This window comes from Aethalodelphis obliquidens, unplaced genomic scaffold (assembly GCF_003676395.1).
Source record: "Aethalodelphis obliquidens isolate GAN/ISIS:26980383/991018 unplaced genomic scaffold, ASM367639v1 scaffold50, whole genome shotgun sequence".
Classification (NCBI taxonomy): domain Eukaryota; kingdom Metazoa; phylum Chordata; class Mammalia; order Artiodactyla; family Delphinidae; genus Aethalodelphis; species Aethalodelphis obliquidens.
Genome location: NW_020837994.1, coordinates 308,283 through 327,395, shown reverse-complemented (window position 1 = coordinate 327,395; position 19,113 = coordinate 308,283). Strand labels below are relative to the sequence as shown.

At 37.8% G+C, this 19,113-nt stretch overlaps 1 protein-coding gene across 2 annotated transcripts in view; it reads left to right on the top strand.

Moving 5' to 3' along the window:
* FCHSD2 (FCH and double SH3 domains 2) overlaps positions 1-19,113 on the top strand; it is a 294,045-nt gene that overhangs the window by 230,449 nt on the left and 44,483 nt on the right. For both annotated transcript variants that reach the window (XM_027083298.1, XM_027083297.1), the window contains exon 11: positions 16,052-16,168. In XM_027083298.1, coding sequence (XP_026939099.1) covers positions 16,052-16,168 — 117 coding nt within the window. The remainder of the gene's footprint in view (positions 1-16,051; positions 16,169-19,113) is intronic.

Sequence of the window (19,113 nt, the reverse complement as noted above, 5' to 3'; positions counted from 1 at the left end):
GAAATCATGGGCTTTGGATTCAAATCCTGGCTGTGCTGTGTGCTAGCTGTGTTTATTTATTTATTTACATCTTTATTGGAGTATAATTGCTTTACAATGGTGTGTTAGTTTCTGCTTTATAACAAAGTGAATCAGCTATACATATACATATATCCCCATATCTCTCCCCTCTTGCGTCTCCCTCCCTCCCACCCTCCCTATCCCACCCCTCTAGGTGGTCACAAAGCACCGAGCTGATCTCCCTGTGGTACACGGCTGCTTCCCACTAGCTATCTATTTTACATTTGGTAGTATATATAAGTCCATGCCGCTCTCTCACTTCATGCCAGCTGACCCTTCCCCCTCCCCGAGTCCTCAAGTCCATTCTCTAGTAGGTCTGCGTCTTTATTCCCGTCCTGCCCCTAGGTTCTTCATAAACACATGAAAGAATGCTCAACATCATTAATCATTAGAGAAATGCAAATCAAAACTACAGTGAGGTATCACCTCACACCAGATAGAATGGCCATCATCAAAATATCTACAAACAATAAATGCTGGAGAGGGTGTGGAGAAGAGGAAACCCTCTTGCACTGTTGGTGGGAATGTAAATTGATATAGCCTCTATGGAGAACAGTATGGAGGTTCCTTAAAAAACTAAAAACAGAACTACCATATGACCCAGCAATCCCACTACTGGGCATATACCCTGAGAAAATCATAATTCAAATAGAGACATGTACCACAATGTTCATTGCAGCACTATTTACAATAGCCAGGACATGGAAGCAACCTAAGTGTCCATCGACAGATGAATGGATAAAGAAGAAGTGGCACATATGTACAATGGAATATTACTCAGCCATAAAAGGAAACGAAATTGAGTTATTTATAGTGAGGTGGATGGACCTAGAGTCTGTCACAGAGTGAAGTAAGTCAGAAAGAGAAAAACAAATACTGTATGCTAACACATATATATGGAATAAAAAAAAAAGTTATGTGTTTATTTTTATTTACATATTTATATATATTTAACCTCTCTGATTTAGCTTCCTTGTATGAAATGACTCTATTGAGTTTGAAAATTAAACTTGACTCAGTGCCTTGCACATAGTAGATAGAAAATAAATGTTGACAGCCTTTTTTTTTTTTCTATCCACAAGACAGGCATATTTCATTTTTTTAGGTTGTGCCACTAATTACAATAAGAAATACTAAAATATCAAATATAGAAGACATTACCAAGATTATAAAATATTGCAGTCATGGCCCCCAGTTCTCAACTCCCTTACTGAGTCTATCACTGAAAGTCCCTTGGGACTTCTGCTCTCCTATTTTATTCTACAAGGCATAACTCACCAACCTCTCAGCAGTTTTTAAGGCTAAAAGGCAATCTGTGTGGAATAAAGAGTAGCCAATAGCTAACGATTACTGTCCATTCTTATTCTTCTTATAAGAACATGACTTGCCTTGCTCAGCATCTCTCTGCCCTGTATACATCTCAGTGTGTCTCCCTTCCATTACCAGAACTAATGATGTGTACCCTTAGGGAGCATTTCCTCACATCCTGTGAAAAAGGACAAGGTCAACCTGGGATGGGAAATAATACGAGAAACATGCACGTCCACAAAACTTAGATAAGTATGACCTATACAAGCAGGAAAAACTTAAGGAAACGTTTCCCTCAAACTTCCTGGTGAGGATGAGAAGACCTTTTCCTCTTTACCTTCTCTGAACTGCAAATAATAAGAACTTCACGTATAATGATAAAAGAAAAGAGCTGACATTAAATTTCCAACATATGATCTTTTCCTGTTATTTGAACTGCTAGTTCTGATATTTAATTCTGCCTTCTATAGATTAACAGTTATATTAAGAAGACCACTTGCTGCAATTAGGATTTTGCACATTAACGTTTCACTTACGTGGGGCATTTTATGCATCTATTTAAAAATAAGTATTTAGCAAAAGTGCCCTTGTCTATATGGAGTCAATATATCATGCAGAGAATTTACCTGAAAATTCTCATTGTTACAAGTGGCTCTTTCTGTTGATGGGAATCTTATATTGCATATAGCATTGGCTCATCATCATGAAAGCATTGTGATAGAGAATTTATGAAAAATCCTCCTGTTGGGTAAATAGGTACCATCATCTTGTACATATACTGGCAACAGTATCCAGAAATGGAAGACCCTGATTATAGACATGTGTCACTTTCTAGAATCAGCAGTACCTACAGTCAAGTGTTCAAAGGGGTCTGTCCTAAATTCTAGAGCCTTTCAAAAAGGACTTAGTTTTCACAGAAAACTTACCATCTATATAATAGATCTTTCTCCCAGTCTGGTGCCTTTTCTAGCCAGTGAGAGGAATCCAGAGCTTTCCATAGATGCCTTGGTAACGTACTGACATGCAAGGAGCCTGGAAGTTCACTTTTTTTTTTAATATACCTTGTGATTATAGCTCTTAAAGCAAAGTCTCTGTTAGAGCTACCAAACTAAAGGTATACTCCTCCTGAGGTTGTTCCATCCAGTCATGCCTCTACATACGTCTAGAGAGTACCAGACACAAGGTTTTTTTGTAGTCTTTTGTTTTCATGTCAGGGACATATTCTCCTTTCAGATTTACCTTTGATATTCTAAGCCAAGACAAGAGAAGGGTATTCCTTTTTCAGAGTTCTCATTAGTTCCTCAGCCCAGCCTTACTGTAATTGTATATCCTCTTCCTCAGTTGTCCAAGGTTTTCCAGAAATGTTCAAAAGCTCAAGCAGCATTAATTGTCTTCTAGTTTACTCCCCTGAGAGACAAGGCACACTCAACCCAGTTATCCGGATGAGTTGCCACTTCTCTTCTAAGTGAAAGTGCTGCTATCCAAGCATAGTTAAATCAGGATTAAGTTAAATTATATCTCATGAGGAACACTGCTACACTTCTCTCCACAAAATATGTGACTTAAAGATCCACGGTCTCGGACTTCCCTGGTGGTCCAGTGGTAGAGACTCCGCACTTTCACTGCAAGGGGCACAGGGTTCGATCCCTGGCTGGGAAAGTTCCACATACTGTGCAGTGTGGCAAAAAAAATAAAAATAAAAGATCCACAATCTCCTATCAAAAGCTTTCAGTCAGTGTGTCTCAAAATTTGGAATCTTTCAGGTTTTAGAAAGGTAATCCATCTGTCATATACTGTGTAACACCCTGAGCAGGGTGTATGGAAGTACTCAGTGATCAAACACAGCATCTTTGCAATAAAACATTTGAATATTCACATCAAATGAAATAAATAAAAACTATAAATAACCTCTCTTTAGTTCAATTCAAATTTTAGCTCCAAACTTACCAAAAAGAAAAGGAAAAAAAACTTAATGATTTTCAGAGCGTTTTGGATTTCAAAATTACAGGACTGTGAACTTGTATAAACATGAGTGCTAAGAATGTAATAGCGTACAAAGATCCAGATGCTTTTTACTTGAAGAGGTCCTTCTGAGAACAAATAATAATTAACTTTCTTAAAATAATTAACAGTGTAGTATTAAATTTCATAAAGAATAAGCTGGATCAAATATTTAACACAATACATCTCTTATCTACCAGTAAACAAGTAGTGCAGATCCCTTGAATGAGGGTTAATAAGATTGTTCCTGGCATACGATATTAGCATGACAACCCTAACATTATCTTCCTTGAAAATGGATTGGAATGCTAGTATTTTACTCTGTTAGTGGTTTTCATTCATCCTACATGACCATCTCTTTTCCTCTCTTTCAAATGGTTATATTTTGGTGACAGACTTGAAAAATAATGACTGTGTTTCTTGTGTGAAAATCAGCTTTTCTATCCCTACTCACTTTGTCCTTCTGCGTGCAGGCTCAGATATATGTCTGAACCTTCTATACCCTTATGCTAACCTTAAAATGAACTGAAATCATATCTTTCTCTAAGGACAAAACAGTTAAGATGACTTAAAGACTAATATACCAAGAATATATTGGAATGAGCGGGAATTCCCTGATGGTCCAGTGGTTAGGACTCCTCACTTTCACTGCCAAGGGCCTGGGTTCAGTCCCTGGTCAGGGAATTAAGATCTTGCAAGCTGCACAGCCAAAAAAAATAAAAACACTCTGTAGTGTAGTTCTTTAAAGTTATTTAATAACTGTAAATTTTGAAGACTGTATTTTAATATTACTTTCTAAAAAGATTTGTAATTTTTAAAAACAACATTGCTAGGCTCTGAAAGCCTTCCTAAACTCTTGAAAGAGTTTGGCTTTTGTTTTTCTAAAAACAAAATTAAATCAAAAGATGTCTCTTCTTTTCTTTTGTTTTTGGCTGCATCATACGGCTTTCGGCATCTTAGCTCTCTGCCCGCCTGACTAGGGATGGAACACATGCCCCCTGCAGTGGAAGTGCGGAGTCCTAACCACTGGACCACCAGGGAAGTCCCTAAATCAAAAGATGTCTTAACATTTAAGTAAAAGCCTAGACAAAATTTCATTGAAAAGAAATTTGTATTTTAGCAATGTTTTTTTCAATATTACTATCTCTATCTATGTTATCAATATTGGCGTTAGATAAATTGAATAATTAATGAGACAGTATGGTCATATAAAAATAGCAAGGAATCTCGAGAGGTCTCAATACAAGCTCTAGATCCAGCACTTACTGGCTTAGTGGCTTCAGAAAGGCACATACCTTTTTTGAGCCTAGATTTCCATACCTATAAATTGAGAATAGTACCTATTAGTATTGTTTTGAGAACTAAATGTATGTAAAGCAGTTAGCACAGAGCTTAAATAGTCAATAAATGATACCCCTTTTTAAAATTAACATAGCTTTATAGTTTTCTAATTATAAAAAAGCATATGGCTTCGCTGGTGGCGCAGTGGTTGAGAGTCCGCCTGCCGATGCAGGGGACACGGGTTCACGCCCTGGTCCGGGAAGATCCCACATGCCACGGAGCGGCTGGGCCCGTGAGCCATGGCCACTGAGCCTGCGTGTCCGGAGCCTGTGCTCCGCAACGGGAGAGGCCACAACAGTGAGAGGCCCGCGTACCGCAAAAAAAAAAAAAAGCATAAAAAAAAGTTTTCACCTGAACCCTCACTGTTCAGAGGTAATATTTTGGTAATATTTTGGTCAGTATCCTTCTGAACATCTCTCTGCAGGTACCTACTTACATAGATGCGGATACACAACTTTGTATAAGTAGATTTAAAATAGACTTGAATTTAAGCTTTTTTTTTTTCATTCAGTAGTATATCATAGATACCTAATATTTACATTACCTATACTCCCTAACCATCTCAGAAATTTGACATCCTGATCTCCCGTCAAGTGGTTTGTCTTTATGTTTTTCATTTCCAGTACCTCCTAAAATTATGTCACGAATTTAAAATTCCAAGTAAATTAAAAATATGTTTTAAGAATATTTTTATTATTTTTACAGAGGCTCTTCTGTTCTTGAGTTAGGCGAGGCTCTCAGATAATGCTAAAAAGAAATTTGGAGCTCAGAGCAGTAGCAGTAGAATAGCAAAATTTCTGGGTCTCTTATCCAGAGAAACAGACTGTTCCCTCTGCTTACAGCCAATGCATGAGCCTGTTTGTTCTCCTAAAATTAATTTAGGCACTGGTAAGGATCTGAGATTTCATCTCATCTTCAGTTATCTTGATTTTCAATTGAGAAAGCTGAGGCCCAGAGAGAAAGTTAAGTACATTACCCAGGATGACACAGCTAGATTTCTTTGGGAAGTAAATATTATATATGTACAATGTAAATGTATTTGAGGAGTAAATGTACTTCATTTTTAATGGCTACTTTTTTTTAACATCTTTATTGGAGTATAATTGCTTTACAATGGTGTGTTAGTTTCTGCTTTATAACAAAGTGAATCAGTTATACATATACAAATGTCCCGATATCTCTTCCCTCTTGCGTCTCTCTCCCTCCCACCATCCCTATTCCACCCCTCTAGGTGGTCACAAAGCACCGAGCTGATCTCCCTGTGCTGTGTGGCTGCTTCCCACTAGCTATCTGTTTTACGTTTGGTAGTGTATATATGTCCATGCCACTCTCTCACTTTGTCCCAACTTACCCTTCCCCCTCCCCCATCCTCAAATCCATTCTCTAGTAGGTCTGTGTCTTTATTCCCGTCTTGCCCCTAGGTTCTTCATGACCATTTTTTTTTTCTTTAGATTCCATATATATGTGTTAGCATACTGTATTTGTTTTTCTCTTTCTGACTTACTTCACTCTGTATGACAGACGCTAGGTCCATCCACCTCACTACAAATAACTCAATTTCGTTTCTTTTTATGGCTGAGTAATATTCCGTTGTATATATGTGCCACATCTTCTTTATCCATTCATCTGTCGATGGACACTTAGGTTGCTTCCATGTCCTGGCTATTGTACATAGAGTTGCAATGAACATTGTGGTACATGACTCTTTTTGAAGTATGGTTTTCTCAGGGTATATGCCCAGTAATGCGATTGCTGGGTCATATGGTAGTTCTGTTTTTAGTTTTTAAAGGAACCTCCATACTGTTCTTCATAGTGGCTGTATCAATTTACATTCCCACCAACAGTGCAAGAGGGTTCCCTCTTCTCCACACCCTCTCCAGCATTTATTGTTTGTAGTTTTTTTGATGATGGCCATTCTGACCAGTGTGAGATGATACCTCATTGTAGTTTTGATTTGCATTTCTCTAATGATTAATGATGTTAAGCATTCTTTCATGTGTTTGTTGGCAATCTGTATATCTTCTTTGAAGAGATGTGTATTTAGGTCTTCTGCCCATTTTTGGATTGGGTTGTTTTTTTTTTTGATATTGAGCTGCATGAGCTGCTTGTAAATTTTGGAGATTAATCCTTTGTCAATTGCTTCATTTGCAAATATTTTCTCCCATTCTGAGGGTTGTCTTTTCATATTGTTTATGGTTTACTTTGCTGTGCAAAAGCTTTGAAGTTTCATTAGGTCCCACTTGTTTATTTTTGTTTTTATTTCCATTTCTCTAGGAGGTGGGTCAAAAAGGATCTGGCTGTGATTTCTGTCATAGAGTGTTCTGCCTGTGTTTTCCTCTAAGAGTTTGATAGTGTCTGGCCTTACATTTAGGTCTTTAATCCATTTTGAGTTTATTTTTGTGTATGGTGTTAGGGAGTGTTCCAATTTCATTCTTTTACATGTAGCTGTCCAGTTTTCCCAGCACCACTTATTGAAGAGGCTGTCTTTTCTCCACTGTATATTCTTGCCACCTTTATCAAAGATAAGGTGACCATATGTGTGTGGGTTTATCTCTGGGCTTTCTATCCTGTTCCATTGATCTATCTTTCTGTTTTTGTGCCAGTACCATACTGTCTTGATTACTATAGCTTTGTAGTATAGTCCAAAGTCCGGGAGCCTGATTCCTCCATCTCCATTTTTCTTTCTCAAGATTGTTTTGGCTATTCGGGGTCTTTTGTGTTTCCATACGAATTGTGGAATTTTTTGTTCTAGTTCTGTGAAATTGAGAAAGCTGAGGCCCAGAGAGAAAGTTAAGTACATTACCCAGGATGACACAGCTAGATTTCTTTGGGAAGTAAATATTATATATGTACAGTGTAAATGTACAGTGGTAGTTTGCCAGTGGTAGTTTGCCACTGGTCGTTTGATATGCCAGTGGTAGTTTGATAGGGATTGCACTGAATCTGTAGATTGCTTTGGGTAATATATTCATTTTCACAGTGTTGATTCTTCCAATCCAAGAACATGGTATATCTCTCCATCTATTTATATCATCTTTAATTTCTTTCATCAGTGTCTTATAAGTTTCTGCATACAGGTCTTTTGTCTCCTTAAGTAGGTGTATTCCTAGATATTTTATTCTTTTTGTTGCAGTGGTAAATGGGAATGTTTTCTTAATTTCACTTTCAGATTTTTCATCATTAGTGTATAGGAATGCAAGAGATTTCTGTGCATTAATTTTGTATCCTGCTACTTTACCAAATTCATTGATTAGCTCTAGTAGTTTTCTGGTAGCATCTTTAGGATTGTCTATGTATAGTATCATGTCATCTGCAAACAGTGACAGCTTTACTTCTTCTTTTCCAATTTGTATTCCTTTTATTTCTTTTTCTTCTGTGATTGCTGTGGCTAAAACTTTCAAAACTATGTTGAATAATAGTGGTGAGAGTGGCAACCTTGTCTTCTTCCTGATCTTAGAGGAAATGGTTTCAGTTTTTCACCATTGAGGACAATGTTGGCTGTGGGTTTGTCATATATGGCCTTGATTGTGTTGAGGAAAGTTCCCTCTATGCCTAGTTTCTGGAGGGTTTTTATCATAAATGGGTGTTGAATTTTGTCGAAAGCTTTCTCTGCATCTTTTGAGATGATCATACGGTTTTTCTCCTTCAATTTGTTAATATGGTGTATCACATTGATTTGCATATATTGAAGAATCCTTGCATTCCTGGGATAAACTCCACTTGATCATGGTGTATGATCCTTTTAATGTGCTGTTGGATTCTGTTTGCTAGTAGTTTGATGAGGATTTTTGCATCTATGTTCATCAGTGATACTGGCCTGTAGTTTTCTTTCCTTGTGACATCTTTGTCTGGTTTTGGTATTAGGGTGATGGTGGCCTCATAGAATGAGTTTGGGAGTGTTCCTCCCTCTGCTATATTTTGGAAGAGTTTGAGAAGGATAGCTGTTAGCTCTTCTGTAAATGTTCGATAGAATTCGCCTGTGAAGCCATCTGGCCCTGGGCTTTTGTTTGTTGGAAGTTTTTTTCGTTTTGTTTTGTTTTGCGGTACATGAGCTTCTCACTGTTGTGGCCTCTCCCGTTGCTGAGCACAGGCTCCGGACGCGCAGGCTCAGCAGCCATGGCTCACAGGCCCAGTCGCTCCGCGGCATGTGGGATCTTCCCGGACCAGGGCACGAACCCGTGTCCCCTGCATCAGCAGGTGGACTCTCAACCACTGCGCCACCAGGGAAGCCCTGTTTGTTGGAAGATTTTTAATCACAGTTTCAATTTCAGTGCTTGTGATTGGTCTGCTCATATTTTCTATTTCTTCGCGGTTCAGTCTTGGAAGGTTGTGCATTTCTAAGAATTTGTTCATTTCTTCCAGGTTGTCCATTTTATTGGCATATAGTTCCTTGTAGTAATCTCTCGTGATCCTTTGTATTTCTGCAGTGTCAGTTGGTACTTCTCCTTTTTCATTTCTAATTGTATTGATTTCAGTCTTCTCCCTTTATTTCTTGATAACTGTGGCTAATGGTTTATCAATTTTGTTTATCTTCTCAAAGAACCAGCTTTTAGTTTTATTGATCTTTGCTATCGTTTCCTTCATTTATTTCTGATCTGATCTTTATGATTTCTTTCCTTCTGCTAACCTTGAGGTTTTTTTGTTCTTCTTTCTCTAATTGTTTTAGGTGTAAGGTGAGGTTGTTTATTTGAGATGTTTCTTGTTTCTTAAGGTAGGATTGTATTGCTATAAACTTCCCTCTTAGAACTGCTTTGCTGCATCCCATAGGTTTTGGGTTGTCGTGTTTTCATTGTCATTTGTTTCTAGGTATTTTTTGATTTCCTCTTTGATTTCTTCAGTGATCTCTTGGTTATTAAGTAGTGTATTGTTTAGCCTCCATGTGTTTGTATTTTTTACAGATTTTTTTCCTATAATTGTTATCTAGTCTCATAGCATTGCAGTCAGAAAAGATACTTGATACGATTTCAGTTTTCTTAAATTTACCAAGACTTGATTTGTGACCCAAGATATGATCTATCCTGGAGAATGTTCCATGAGCACTTGAGAAGGATGGGTATTGTGTTGTTTTGGGATGTAATGTCCTATAAATATCAATTAAGTCCATCTTGTTTAATGTATCATTTAAAGCTTGTGTTTCGTTATTTATTTTCATTTTGAATGATCTGTCCATTGGTGAAAGTGGGGTGTTAAAGTCCCCTACTATGATTGTGTTACTGTCAATTTCCCCTTTTATGGCTGTTAGTATTTGCCTTATGTATTGAGGTGCTCCTATGTTGGGTGCATAAATATTTACAATTGTTATATCTTCTTCTTGGATTGATCCCTTGATCATTATGTAATGTCCTTGTCTCTTATAATAGTCTTTGTTTTAAAGTCTGTTTTGTCTGATATGAGAATTGCTACTCCAGCTTTCTTTTGATTTCCATTTGCATGGAATATCTTTTTCCATCTTCTCACTTTCAGTGTGTATGTGTCCCTAGGTCTGAAGTGGGCCTCTTGTAGACAGCATATATACAGGTCTTGTTTTTGTATCCATTCAGCCAGTCTATTTCTTTTGGTTGGAGCATTTAATCCATTTACATTTAAGGTAGTTATCGATATGTATGTTCCTATTACCATTTTCTTAATTGTTTTGTTTGTTATTGTAGGTCTTTTCCTTCTTTTGTGTTTCCTGCCTAGAGAAATTCCTTTAGCATTTGTTGTAAAGCTGGTTTGGTGGTGCTGAATTCTCTTAGCTTTTGCTTGTCTCAAAAGGTTTTAATTTTTCTGTCAAATCTGAATGAGATCCTTGCTGGGTAGAGTAATCTTGGTTGTAGGTTTTTCTCCTTCATCACTTTCAATATGTCCTGCCACTCCCTTCTGGCTTGCAGAGTTTCTGCTAAAAGATCAGCTGTTAACCTTATGGGGATTCCCTTGTGTGTTATTTGTTGTTTTTCCCTTGCTGCTTTTAATATTTTTTTCTTTGTATGTAATTTTTGATAGTTTGATTAATATGTGTCTTGGCATGTTTCTCCTTGGATTTATCCTGTATGGGACTCTCTGTGCTTCCTGGACTTGATTAACTATTTCCTTTCCCAGATTAGGGAAATTTTCAACTATAATCTCTTCAAATATTTTCTCAGTCCCTTTCTTTTTCTCTTCTTCTTCTGGAACTCCTATAATTCGAATGTTGGTGGTTTAATGTTGTCCCAGAGGTCTCTGAGACTGTCCTCAATTCTCTTCATTCTTTTTTCTTTATTCTGCTCTGCAGTAGTTATTTCCACTGTTTTATCTTCCAGGTCACTTATCTGTTCTTCTGCCTCAGTTATTCTGCTATTGATCCCTTCTAGAGAATTTTAATTTCATTTATTGTGTTGTTCATCACTGTTTGTTTGCTCTTTAGTTCTTCTAGTTCCTTGTTAAATGTTTCTTGTATATTTTCTATTCTATTTCCAAGATTTTGGATCATTTTTACTATCATTATTCTGAATTCTTTTTCAGGTAGACCGCCTATTTCCTCTTCATTTGTTAGGTCTGGTGGGTGTTTACCTTGCTCCTTCATCTGCTGTGTGTTTCTCTGTCTTCTCATTTTGCTTATCTTACTGTTTCTGGGGTCTCCTTTTCGCAGGATGCAAGTTCGTAGTTTCCGTTGCTTTTGGTGTCTGTCCCCAGTGGCTAGGTTGGTTCAGTGGGTTGTGTAGGCTTCCTGGTGGAGGGGACTAGTGCCTGTGTTCTGGTGGATGAGGCTGGATCTTTTCTTTCTGGTGGGCAGGTCCACATCTGGTAGTGTGTTTTGGGGTGTCTGTGGCCTTATTATAATTTTAGGTAGCCTCTCTGATGGGGCTATGTTCCTGTCTTGCTAGTTGTTTGGCGTAGGGTGTCCAGCACTGTAGCTTGCTGGTCGTTGAGTGGAGCTGGGCCTTGGCGTTGAGATGGAGATCTCTGGGAGATTTTCGCCGTTTGATATTACGTGGAGCTGGGAGGTCTCTTGTGGACCAGTGTCCTGAACTTGGCTCTCCCACCTCAGAGGCAGAGCCCTGACGCCTGGCTGGAGCACCAAGAGCCTTTCATCCACACGGCTGTACGAGGAGGAGCTCCTTGATGAGATGCAAAAACCACAGGCCAGCTGTGAACTCAAGAGTCTGCTTCCCAGTTCACCTGGCTGAAGCTGTGGGCTTTCCCTCCGCAGAGTGCGCAGGCCCAGTGACTCCCTAATGGCTGCTTTTTTTTTTTTTTAATTTATTTATTTATTTATTTATGGCTGTGTTGGGTCTTCATTTCTGTGCGTGGGCTTTCTCTAGTTGTGGCAAGCGGGGGCCACTCTTCATCACGGTGTGCAGGCCTCTCACTATCACGGCCTCTGTTGTGGAACACAGACTCCAGACACACAGGCTCAGGAATTGTGGCTCATGGGCCCAGTTGCTCCTCAGCATGTGGGATCTTCCCAGACCAGGGCTCGAACCCATGTCCCCTGCATTGGCAGGCAGATTCTGAACCACTGCGCCACCAGGGAAGCCCTAATGGCTGCTTTTTAAAGAACAAATAAATTTCATAAAATAAAATGTATAAAAATTCCTTAATTGGGAGATTCAAAAAAAATTCCTTCCTTAGTCATCCATTTTGAGTGGATTTTGTAGTGAGAATTTAAACATGAAGAAAGAGACCTTTTATTTTACAAGTGGGAGAGGAATCTCAATCCTCAAGTGAGCTTTGAGAACCTGTATTAAAATGCATGGTACTCAGTAAATTAGTCCCCTTTCTCCTCTGTTCATTCTGTTCTTCCCTACATAAAATACTTTCCTTCATCCATTAGAAGCTGATTCTAATTCAGTATGTTTATCCTCTTGTCCCTCTGAAGGCACCATTCTAATAATCTGGTGGCCTGCCCCTCACTTTAGGTTATATGTTTACCAGCCTTTACTGAGGGCATTCTGTGTACTATTAGGCATGGTGCTAGATGCCAGGAAATGTATCCTTTCGAGGCCTCAGGTTGCTTAAAGACAAATGGGACACATACATGCAGCAGTCACAGTATAATTTGATGTTGGCCTGACAGTAGCCACTCAGTAGATGTCTAACAAATTAATAAATTAATATAATGGAGATATGTCTAAAGTGAAGGAGTCACTGAGTCTATCTGGGAAAGTCAGGGAAGATTTCACAGAGAACAAGGACTTGAACTGAGGTTTGAAGAATAACTAGGAATTTATCTGTGGACAAAAAAATATAGGGGAGTTATTCCAGCCAGAGGGAACAGTACTCAAAATCATAGGCTTGTGTTCGGATTGACATTTATTTTCCAGGTAAAGACCTATCTGCTTCTGAAATTTTTTATTAAAGTTTGTATGATTTTTGAAATCTGATGTTTCCAAATTTTCAAGAATCACATTTAGTTGACCTAACTTATCAAATAACCCCAACTGACAGACTAATAAAAAACTACCTAATCTACATTTAAAAGTTGATAGGAAATTCCTTTTATAGCATTTCTCTTCAGTTTGTAATTTATTTGAATTATTTTTGTTCTACTATTACTCTGGGAATTGTTATGTTATAATATATGCCTCTTTTAAAATAATCAAGTTAAATAAGTGCACTTTTCCAGAGCTAGGCTACAGTGCTGTTTGATATTTAATTGTAAAAGTCTCATGTTCTGCTTCAGGAAAATAACAATGTTCTTTAAATTATTGTGCTTAATAGCCTATATGTTACTATTCCTTTATGTATTTTAACTATACTTTTAAGAGGTAAAGGAAAAGTGTTAAAAGTATGAACCAATGATTAAATTAGCCAGCATTTTAAAAAGAAGCAGTCACTAGCATTCCTTTGCTGGAATCAACCACTACTGATACCACCATTTTAAAAGGTAATGATCTTTACTAGATTCAGATTTATATTCATCTTTGATCTCCGGAGTGGCATTAGAACATTTCTCTATGTATTGTTTAGTACCCTGGGCTGTGTTTGCCTTGTATGGAATTCTCATTTGTCTAGAACTGTATTATAGGTAGCCATGTTTTTCCATGGCTTGATTTCAGAATTCATGAAAAAGATCAGTTTACTTGAATTTTAGTTATGTGTTATTATTCCCTACCCAGAGGGTCCCAAAGTCACGTCTCCCAATCAGTGGTAATTGTGATCTGTTCTGATCATTGGGCACTCCTGAGTAATAGTAAACCCATAGGGAATGAGAAAAAAGCCCTATCTTTTTTTCTCCAGCTTTTAAGTACAGATAATACTCAGTAAAAAGGTACAGATTCTGTATGGGCATGTTGGCCATGCAGCCAACACACATTTTTAGACCCATTTACCAGTTCCTAAAATGTACCTCAGTAATAAAAATTAAATATCTCTATCAGTTGCCTCCTTTCTCATCTACTCTGTGCTCTATAAGTTCATTCTCCTTGAGATCCTTTCATTATATCTTCCGTCTTGTTTTTGCTTCATTATTTGGGCTATCAAGAACCTGGGAATTATTTGGACTTTTTTATTAACAGTAATGACAAAATTTTTTGTTTCAAGTTATTTTCTGTTGGGTCTTTAACATTAGCAGTTACCATCTATTGGATGCTTATGTATATACCATAAGAGAATGTTTAAAATATGACCTCGTTTTGCCCTAAATAACCCCTATGAGATAGGTGGCATTTTCACCAATTTTTGGCTGTAACTAAGACACAGATTAACTAACAGCCCAAGATCATGAAGCTAATAAATGGCATAGAGAGGATTAAAACTGGGTTTATCTGGCTTAAAAACCTGTACCTGGGCTCTTCAGAGTATACCTTTCTACCATACATCCTATAGATTACATTTGCGTCTTCATCTAGGGTTTAACTTTTTAAACCCTGGCTTCTGGGGACAGATAATGTAAATGCCTAGATCCTTTTTCAAAATAAATATAATAAGAGAGCTGGTTCCCTAATAGCCCAAAGAATGAATCGGTATAAAATGTAAATGTAAAGTTGGTTAGATTTGAATATGTTTCAATTCATTTATCATTATATAATCTAGCTTTAGCTGAAATGTCTGCATAGAGTAAAAGTTTTTCAACCTTGCCTACAGTCCCCCCAACAAAAATATTAAATTTTTAATCCAATTTATCAAATCCTGTTTACCAATTTTGAGCTATATGTGACCTTGCAAAAGTCAGTTTGGGTTTTTTTACTTTCTTTTTTAATATTTATTTACTTTTGGCTGCGTTGCGCATGCAGGGCATGCGGAATCTTTCCTTGCAGCGCACAGGCTTCGTTGCTCTGCAGCATGTGGGATCCTAGTTCCCCGACCAGGGATTGAACCCGCATCCCCTGCATTGGAAGACGGATTCTTAACCACTGGACCACCAGGGAAGTCCCACAAAAGTCAGTTTTTAAAGATTTTCCACTCTAAAATTTTGCTTTTTGTATTAAAATCATCTTTGGATAATTCATATTTTAAAACATTATTTTCTTTCCTAGTTATTTTACTAAAGATTTTTTTCATGGGTTCTTAAGAGTTTAGAGAAAGTTAAAATAGTTTAGTGGTTAAGAGCTCTAATTCTGGAATCGGAAGTTGTAACAATTGAATATCTGGCGCACACTGGAAATTTTATTTAACATCTCTGAGCCTTGATTTCCTTTTCTATAAAATGGCTGTGTGACCTATCTCATAAGATTGTTATAAAAGTTATGTGAAGCACTTTCCACAGTACCTTGCATAATTGTGGTTAACTATTACTCTTGCTTAGTTTGATTTTTCAGTTTGTTCTTTGTGAAATATGGTTATAGCGTTTTAGGGCAAGAAGAAACCCTTAGTAATCATTTGATCTAGCACCCCTATCTTTGAGATGACATTAAGGCCCAGAAGAACGACAAAAGCTAGCTTGAGGTTTGGTGGTAAGTATAACTAAATTAAACCCAATATTTTTGAGGATGGATAGGTTGTGTCGCTGTTATTGTATTGTTTTATTTTTCTCTTTTCACTTCTATGCAATGATTCTTTAATCCCATTGAAACTGTTGAGTTGTTTCCATTTTGTCTGTGCAACTATTTTAGTGTCATAGTAGGTTGGCATAAATACTTTTTCTTCTTTGCTTAGCTTAGCTAGCTTGCTTTATACCCAAAATGGATCATGCTACAGTTAGAGATGAAGCTTTAATGTTCAGCAATGTAAGACAAAAATCTGTGATCATTTACGGTTTTCATACCGTCCTCTTTGTCTTCTGCTAATCTTCTGTGACATGAGACATTGCTTCCCACAGTAGTGGAGCATGCCTCCTGTTTTGAGTGCTGGTAAAGTGAAGGCCCTCTGGTCTACCTACAAAATGGTAGTGATTTCAATAAGGATAACAGTACTTTTCTCTCTGTTTTCTCTTGTGTTGTAGAGCCGACAGTTAGAATCAGAAACTGGGACCACAGAGGAGCACAGTTTAAACAAAGAGGCTCGGAAATGGGCCACACGTGTGGCACGGGAGCACAAAAATATTGTTCACCAACAACGGGTAAGTGTGATAGAGAATCTTAGGTTATGTCTGGCATTAAGCCAAATGTCAAACCAGTTTAAGGAGTTGAATTTTATTGATGTGGAAAATACCCAATAGATGTTTTTTCTGTAATTTCTCAGCACTCAGAAGTATGTTCTCAGCTATCTTCTAAACTTGAAAATTCCTTAAGCCCTCTAGCAGCAACACAGTAATTTATCTGTTTGCCATAGAATTGCTTAAGGAAGACTAGTGATAGTGTATTATAATCTTTTGGGCAGTGGAAGAGATGTGCATATGTTGAATTAGGCTTTTCATCTCCGAGACAGACTTTCTGAAGATGCAGTTGTAGATTCCATGAAAATGTATCTTCAGGACTACACTTTAGGGACTTCCCTGGTGGTCCAGTGGTAAAGAATCCTCCTTAACAATACAGGGGACGCGGGTTCAATCCCTGGTCAGGGAACTAAGATCCCACATTCCGCGGGACAACTAAGTCCACGCACCACAACTACTGAGCTTGCACGCCTCAACTAGAGAGCCTGCATGCCACAAGCTACAGAACCCATGCGCTCTGGTACCTGCACGCCACAACTACAGAGCCCTTGTGCCCTGGAGCCTATGCACCACAACTAGAGAAGAGAAAACCCACACGCCACAACTAGAGAGAAGCCTGCACGCCACAATGAAAGATCCTGCATGCCTCAACGAAGATCCCACGTGCCGCAACTAAGACCCAACGCAGCCAAAAATAAATAAATAATAAATAAATCTTTTAAAAAGACGAAACTTTAAGTACAAAGAAATTATTTTATAGTAAATTTTTTTCTATTTTCCATTTTATTTATAACTTTATTTTTCTTTTTCTTTACCTGCATATCCAGCTTCTTAAGAGAATTGTCTGTGTTTTAGTATCTCTATTTCCTAACCTCCCGCTTATTTTTTAGCCCATTACATTTGAGCTTTCCCTTCTTCCCCTTTCCCTGCACCAATTCATAGAGACTGCACATGCCAAAATTACCAGTGATGTCTGTTACTAAATCCAAAATGGCCACTTTAATTTCTTATCTTACTCAACCCGTTGGCAGTTGTATCACAATTGACAGTTCCCTTTGTCTTGAAATATTCTCTTCTCTAGTCATCCATGACTTAAACACTGTCATGGTTTTCCTTTTCCTCTCTAACATTCCTAGATTCTTTTAAAGGTTCTTCTTTCTTCATCTTACATTTACATTTTAAATTCCTTACGCTTCCATACTAGGCTATCTTCTTTTCTTATTCTTTATTCTCATTATAGGCAGTCTTTACTACTGCCGTGGTTTCATTTACCAACAAATAATAAATTACCATCTCCAACAATGGGCCTTTCTTCTGTGTATAAATATATCCTCTAGCCTGCTTTGACATCTTCTTTTCACTGTCACATCTTTTCTCAGGCATCTCGAATTCAGTGTTCCACTTATCTAATGCTGCATAACAAGCCACATCAAATTTAATGCCACAAAAAGAGAATCTTTTAAATTGTTTCTTACTACTCTGGGGGTTGGATGGGCTCAGCTTGGCAGTTCTCATTTAGTGGGTGGGGGTGGGGGTCTGTCATGTAATTACAATCAGATAGTGGCTGGTGCTAGAGTTATCTCACAGGCTTCCCCACTGAAATATCTGGTGTTTGGACCAGGAAGACTTGAACAGCTGGGAACTGGAATAATTAGAGCACCTCATGCATCTCTGTCTCTTTGTGGTCTCTCCATACAGTTTCTCCAACATAGTGGCTTCAGATTAGCTGTACTTCTTACATGGTAGCTGGTAGCACAGGGCTGCAAAGGTGTGAGCCCCAAGAGTGAGCCAAGTAGGAGCTATACCATCTTTTCTGATCTAGCCTCAGAAGTAACAAGATTTTAATTTATGTCATGTTTTTATTAATTGAGGCAGTCACAAAGCCCTATCCAGATTCAAGGAGAGAAGTCATAAAATATCAATATTTCTTGGTGGGGAAATTGCAAGGTTCTAGAAGAACATGTGGAATGGGAAATATTGTAGTAGCTATTTTTTGAAAAACACAATCTGCCACAGCCTAACTTCTGGCCGTAACAGTTCACATGCCTCTTGCATGCAAAATATAACTCTCCTCTTCACCCAAAGTACCCCAAAGCTCAGCATCAGACTCCAGCTTGAAATCTAGAATCTCGTCACCTAAATCAGATTCAAGGACAGATAAGCTTTGGGGTACAGTTCCTCTAATACAGTTTATCTCAATCAAAAAATTTGTGAACTAGAAAGACAAGTTATCTGTCTACCACACATCTAATAAACAGTGATGAGATTAATTACTGCAGCTTTATACTTCAAAATGTGAAGCACACAAAGAGGTTTTTTCCACTAGAATGTCTGACTCTATTTGAAAGTAAATGTTCAGATGTTAAAAATAAATCTGTTTCCCCCCTCTGTTATCAAGGCATGTTGAGTCTTTCTTCTAGGAGGTAGACACAGACAGATTTCAATGACTTTTCTAGTTCTTTATAGTGTGACCTCTGATGGGCTTTAATCTAGTAAGGTATAGTTTAAGCAATAAAATGAAAGAGAAAAATATTTGAAAAAAATTGTAGCTGAAAATTGTCCAAACTTAATAAAAACTGTAAACCCACAAATCCAAGGAGTTCAACAAACCCGAGGTAGGTAAAACACAAAGAAGCATATATTCAGTTTGTTAAAAAGCAGTAGTACTCAATGGTGAGAGACTGAAAGCTTTTCCTCTAAGATCAGGAATAAGACAAGGATGCCCCCTTTCACTACTTCTATTCAATATAGCACTAGAAGTTATAGCCACAGCAATTAGGCAAGAAAAAGAAATAAAAGGCATCCAAATTGGAAAGGAAGAAGTAAAATTATCTCTGTTCACCAATGACAGGATCATTTATTTATTTATTTAGGCTGCTCTGGGTCTTCATTGCAGCATGCACTCTTCT